The sequence below is a fragment of the Pleurodeles waltl genome, chromosome 5, assembly GCF_031143425.1.
Source record: "Pleurodeles waltl isolate 20211129_DDA chromosome 5, aPleWal1.hap1.20221129, whole genome shotgun sequence".
Lineage (NCBI taxonomy): Eukaryota > Metazoa > Chordata > Amphibia > Caudata > Salamandridae > Pleurodeles > Pleurodeles waltl.
Genome location: NC_090444.1, coordinates 20,038,470 through 20,045,251, shown reverse-complemented (window position 1 = coordinate 20,045,251; position 6,782 = coordinate 20,038,470). Strand labels below are relative to the sequence as shown.

Genomic DNA, 6,782 nt, shown 5'->3' with positions numbered 1-6,782 from the left:
CATTAGGCAGAGCTAGAAGAACCTCTGAAGACGCCTACATTTGGATACTGCTAATCTCATCCAGGTGAATAAATTCCATAAGGTACGACAAGGTTGGCGAGCCTTTTCTGTCAAGGCTGCCCACATGTGAAACAGGTTGCAAGCCCACTCTCAGATCATTTATGGACTTCAGGAAACGCTTAAAAATCCAACTTTTCCCTAAATAAGTATACCACATCTGTATACCAATCCTGTCATCTTCATTCTTCGGACAATAAAAGATATCAGTGCCAGGATAACAGTCTGGTGACAGTGTGCTTAATAAATTATATAAATAAAAAATATAAGTGCATAATTTCGAGACAAAACATGAAGTTCAATCATTTCAACAGCATAATAAAAATTTCATTAAAGCATGGTTTGGATGTCTCAAGTACAAAGCACTGCTTTTTAGCGATACATTCAACATCACTTACGTACTCAGAATTTCTGGTCATAAAATAGTTCTGCACAATAAGAATACACTGCCCTTGTAATGCCCTAGATTCAGAACATAACATGATCAACCTCATTCACTCTCAGGTATGGTCATCACCTTCTGGAGCACAGCATTGAATATGTCATTACTAAGTATCAGCCTTATGTTATTTAACACCTAGTTAAAATGCATATTTTGAGATTATATATTTCTCATGAATGGTTGTTCTGAATACTAATACTATACAAGGTACACTTTGTGCTCTTTTTTCCATCATATTGAGATGAAGCTTAGTGTTTTTGGTTTAGTAACAATTCTCCCTGCCTGATACTAACTGGATTTGTCATAGAAAAATAGCTTCCAACCCAGTTAATCCTCCTACACTTTTTACATTTTGATCTTTGGACTTCTGCCAAGAGTGTGTCTCACTCACTGTAAGGTCAGTTGAAATTATTAGAAGTACTACCTGCAGGTGCCCATATTTTTTTTAAAAAGGTCTGCTCTTGTACATCTGGAGTAAGAGGCTCAGGGTTGGCTGCCTCTGGCAGGCCCAGCCTGAAACCATTAACTGGTGCTGCGAAGAGAACTGGTCGTTACACAGAAGCAAAAGGGCAGATCCTGAGCTCTTCCTCGAAGGAGGTGAAAGCAAAGAAGAAAAATATCTTCAAGAAGCAAACAAACATTTTAGATTCCAGGGGGCAAAACGGACCATCTTGGTGCCTACATGCTGCCATGTATCAGAAGTACAAAACAGCCAAATATGAATAAATCCTGACCAAAGGGGCTATAGAAGTAGAATAAACATATTTGGCCCCCAGGGGCCTCAGCCAGAATAGGGCGTGTACCATCTTACTCTTTATGCTTTAAAAACTCCCCAAGGAGGACCAAGTTATTGGAGAGAAAATTGCTTTGTGGAGGCACACATACAGATCCTCCTTCCCCTTCCACATTTTCCGAGGGACCAACATAGTGGTAAGAAGGCAGAAAAAAATCATGGAGCGCCATTGCTCTCTAAAATCAAAAGGCTCCTAGGGTGGGCCAGTGCCTTGGAAGCATTTCTCCCCAGGGCCAGAAAGCCCTGAGACAAAAAGGTGTGGCCATGACATTGGGAGTCCTCTGGGTGACAATGTGCTTAGTGCTCACCCACATTAGAGCAAGATAGTTATTGTAACTGTTATCTGTGAGCAGGAGATGATGTGAAAGGAAGCCAACTCCTGCCCTGAGTCAAGTACAAGGCTGGCAGTGGCCGGGGGACAGTGTTGTTGTTTGGGGTTGGGCATCCAATAAAAAAAGGGAAAAAGATACAAAAAAATGTGTTCTGTGTGGAAGCCATATGAAGGAGCCACCCCGGGAAATGATCAGCTCAGGTAGGGCATCATAAACCCAGGCAAGGGCAATAACAAATGTCCATATCAACCTGACGGTGCAGTGAAGAGGGCAACGACAACACCAGGAGAATTGCCACTGTGTGTGTGGGCAGTCAGTAGTGCAGCAGCCGCATAGAAGCCTCAGGTCCAGCTTTGGGATAAACATAACTGTAAGTCTCCCATGTAGGGTAATTTATGACCTTGGGGAGGATGTTTGGGGAGGATGTTTGGATTCTTTCGGGTTCTTGGAACTCTGGCTTGTAGCCTTATAGTGTAGTGTGTGCATAATAAGGTATGTTGTTTCTTTTTATTAGTAAAAGCATTGACTGAACAGTGATTTATTGGTGCTGTCTGCTTAAGGACTGTGAGACATGAGTAGGCCATTGACTACTCTGCTTCACTACCCCAAGGTCCAAATCCTACAACGGGGTACTTGGTTCCCAATAGATGGAATGCTGCAGACTCATTACTTCTGCAAGAACTCACTTTCTTTCAGCTGTGCCATCTCTTTGATTGCTGTGAATATTTTGCCTATTGTTACATGTGATGTATTGCTTTGTGTGTACAGTGCCCATGTAATCCTGAGTGAAGGAGAGCTACTGAACACTCTGAAATAAATAAATAATAGATTTGGAACTATAGTGTCAAGAATCCAAATGAAAGAAGTGAGCGAGAGATGAGTGCAAGAAAATTTGAATTTCAAGGCAACCCTTCTTGTGTCATCTCTGCCTGTGGTTCCCAGGGTATAATTACTGCTTTTCCCGTCACATCTATAGCCCTACTCCACTACCCTAGCTATGGCAAAGAGCCCATGATCCGTCCCATCCCATCACAAACAATCAACCCTCCCAAGTTATGTGACAAACTGTGTGCTGCCTCCTTATTGTACAGTCCCCCAGTCCATCATTAGCTTCATTCTTTCAACCCTTCTGTTACCTGGAAATATGTATTCAAGTCAGCCTCTGGTGCCTGACAACCCTTCCTAACTGCCCCCAATAACTCTCCCTCTCCATCAGCAGTAATGTGCCTTTCCATAAAAGCTGTTCATCTAAAAGCCCCTCCCATACTGTTCCCAAGAAATTGACCATACCCACTGCACACATCAGGTCTTTCCTGTCCCCTTACCTCTCTCCTATTCCTGATAAGAAGCCAGTATCTCTTTCCACCATTTCAATTTGAGATTTACTGTACAATCAGTCATCTATTTCCCTGAATGTTAAACTATAAACCTTCATGAACCTTAAGAAACCATCATGCACTGTGCTTTATTTCCAGATTACCAGGAAAGATTAGGATGGAGAGAGGAAACTAGAACCTGGTGTCAGAGTTCATTATTTTGGGGTCTTGAGTTACACAGTACATCCGTGTTCTCGTCTCAGATTACTTAGGAAGACCAGGATGGAGAGAAGAAACCAGAGCCTGGTGTCTGAGTTCATTCTTTTGGGATTTTGTGTTACACAGATGATTAATGTTTTGCTGTTTGCACTCTTCTTTATCTCTTTCCTTGTCACCCTCCTTGCAAATGGCCTCATTATTATGGTTATCCTTGCAGAGTCTCGGCTTCACTCTCCTATGTACTTTTTCATTTGCAACCTGTCCCTTTTGGATCTTTGTTATTCCACCACAAACATACCTACATGTCTGAAAGGTTTTCTCTCTAGAAAGAACACTATTACATATCATGAATGTGTAGCCCAAATGTTTATGGGTCTGTCCTTTGGAGTCACCCAATGCTTCCTTCTAGCAGTGATGGCTTGGGATCGCTATGTTGCCATCTGTAACCCCCTGAACTACCCACGCCTCATGAACAAGTCCATCTGCATGAAGCTTGCCACCGCTTCCTGGATTAGTGGGTTCACTCTCTCACTGGTGCAGGTGTCTTTCACAATGACTGTACCATTCTGTGGGCGCATCAAGATTAACCATGTTGTATGTGAACTAGTAGCATTATTACGCTTAGCGTGCATGGATATCCACTTCATCGAGGCTGCGATTGCTGGGATCTGTGTGATTGTTCTAGTGGCTCCGGTGTCCTTGATCGTATTCACTTATCATCATATCATCTCAACTATCCTCAGACTGCCTGCATCTGAGAGGCACAAGGCGTTCTCCACCTGCAGCTCTCACCTGACGGTGGTGACCATGTTCTATGGGACACTCATTGTGATGTACATGAGACCGAGATCAATGATTTCGATAGAGAAAGAAAAGGTTGCGTCTGTGTTCTACGGTGTACTGACGCCAGCACTTAACCCTCTCATCTACAGTCTGAGGAACAAGGAGGTCAAGGGAGCTCTGACGAACCTGCTGAGAAGAAGCAGAGCCGGTCAAAGGATGCAGGGGTAAACTATGAACTATGACAATTACTCATGTACACTGTTGCTATTCTCTAATCCACAAAACCTGCAGCATACTTAGAAAGAGGAAAACACCTCTAGGATTTTTGTGTAAGAATGTGTCCCTACCCAAAAACAATCTGGCCTGCATTGCTGGCACCCTTGCACCATGACGCAATGGTTCCTGCAGCTGCGCTTGGGTGGAATGTGCATGCCAGGCGGAGAGAGAGAGAGACAGGGAATACACATTATTTTAGTAAATATGATGCATTCCTGCCCTCTACATATGAATCAGTGCAGTAAATGGCTCAAAAGATCACAGATCTGCCTCTAATAAAGTGGAACACAACAAAAAGTGCTGTATTATATTGAGCGAGAGTGAAAAAGCAACACAAAGCCTTATTTACTAAAAAGTAACCTGATACTCTATCCCTGTGCAGGTGTAAAAGCAGGGAGTCTAGCTCCACAAACACACCTCCAAAGCATAATACAAAGGTGTGTCTCGGATGTCTAGTATAGGCTGCCCTCCTCCAATACAAGAAATGTGCTTAGACAATTTTGTATGTGTGAAATGTGTAAACTGTATGGAGAATCAAATAACTTGCTCCAAATGAATGCCTTTTTCAAGGAAGAGTTACACGTTGAGGCAAAGCCTCGTCTCTGAACTTTAATAGATATGACATTATATCAATACAAACATAGTTTGTGGCTGAAGATCCCCATATTTAATGTGAATCCTGTGTTTACATTGTGTTTACATTGAGAAACTATAACACTGTGTCTTAGTTATTTCACAAATTTGTTTCTCACAAAGTCAAGACCCTGCTTTAGTGCCCAGGTGTTATCGTAGGCTCACATTTATGTTTTATCTGTTGAGTGTTTTAGCTCTTTCTGATGTCATATCTTCAATTAACCTAGGTATTTGGGCTGATGGGAGGATTGATGGGTATGAGACAAGTCACCTCTGTTACGTCTATTCAATATGCCAGCAATTAGTAGTAATTGCTCTTACTAAAAAGTATGTTGCATGAATGCAAAGGGATTCTTTTGTACAGTACAAAGAATGAAAACACTAGGCCACTAGCGGAGATGCAAACCTGGAGTAACAAAGTTGAAACAAAATACTAAATGACTGAGCCAATCAAATGACTGAGCCAATCAAATCTTCCCCCGGGTCAAGCTAATAATCAAAATGTCACTGTGTGTACCTTGGTGTATTGATCTTAGGAGTTTAACTAATGCCATATTGATAGTTCACATACTCATCCCATAAACGCATGACATGTTTTCTATGCTGCCAAGAAGCTTTCACCATAGACCTTGTGTGTGCATATCATGAAGTAGTACTGGTGGGAGAAAGTAGCCATTCATCTGCTTTTGTAGCACCTGAAAGGATCCACCAGAACAAGTGGTTCCCTTTTGGCATCGCTAGTGCAACATCAGCCTTCAAGGAAGATATAAAGGAAACCCTGGAAGAAATCAAAGGAGTGATTGAATTATGAGATGATATTTTGGTATTTGGTAAGGATTTTGCTCCCAATCCTGAGAATTTCCTAAGAACCTTATTGGAGAGAGGTTTAACACTCAGGTTGGAGAAGTGTGTGATGTGATGAGTACTTGGGTCACACAAATTCCAAAGAAGACAGTAAACTGAAAATGGAGCATCTTAAACCAATTACACAATCATCCAACCCAGAATCCAGGAAGCAATTTGTATATATCCAAAGCCTAATGAGTTTTATTCTAAGTTTGAGGAGGAATATTCAACTAACTCTGATCCTTAAAGAATGCTATTAAACAAAAGTATTGAATTTGTGTGGAGAAATGACTTGGAAAAGTTATTCAAAGGATGATATTATGAATATAGCATGTTTAAAACTATGGCCCTCATTACAACCTCAGCAGTCTTTTCAAAAGACTGCTGAGGCTGCCGGAGCCAGAATACCGCCAGTGCTGGTGGTATTTCTGGCTCCCTATTATGACTTTTCTGCTGGGTCAGCGGACGATAACAGTGTTACCGTCTGCTGGCCCTGCGGAAAAGTCACATCAATGCAATGCTGATGTGCAGCGGGTGCAGTAACACCTGTCGCGCTTTTCACTGCCCGAAATTCGGGCAGTGAAATGCTTGACGGGGCTATGCCTGGGGGCCCCTGCACTGCCCATGCCAAGTGCATGGGCAGTGCAGGGGCCCCCAGGAGCACCCCAAGTCCCCCTTACCACCAGCCTTTCCATGGCGGTGTTTACCGCTGTGGCCAGGCTGGTGGTCGGGGGCTCATAATCCCCAGGGCAGCGGTGCTTACCTGGCAGTATTGTGGAGAGGCCAGGCAGTATGGCCGTGGCTATAACGCCACGGTCATAATAGCTGGCGGAACACCACCAGCCTGTTGGCGCCAGGGTCATAATGAGGCCCTATATGTTTTAGGCAAGCAATGTGTAGTGGCAGTAGATACTAGCCAATGTGGTCCTTTTTTAATACAACAAATGCCACTAAAAAGAAAGGGCTGTGGCATATGGTCATGAGCATTGACGAGAAGCAGACAAGAATTACTCCATAATAGAGCATGAATTGCTGGCATGTTCCTTGGAAGTGGAATATTTTAGAGCATTTCTTTTTTAGGGTTG

The 6,782-nt window shown here is 42.9% G+C and overlaps 1 protein-coding gene across 1 annotated transcript; it reads left to right on the top strand.

The window, feature by feature from the left end:
• Window positions 1–3,222: 3,222 nt before the first annotated feature.
• Window positions 3,223–4,170, top strand: LOC138296938 (olfactory receptor 13C4-like). Its single transcript, XM_069236458.1, has one exon. It carries the CDS (start codon window positions 3,223–3,225, stop codon window positions 4,168–4,170), a length of 948 nt encoding a protein of 315 aa, XP_069092559.1.
• The last annotated feature ends 2,612 nt before the right edge of the window (window positions 4,171–6,782 follow it).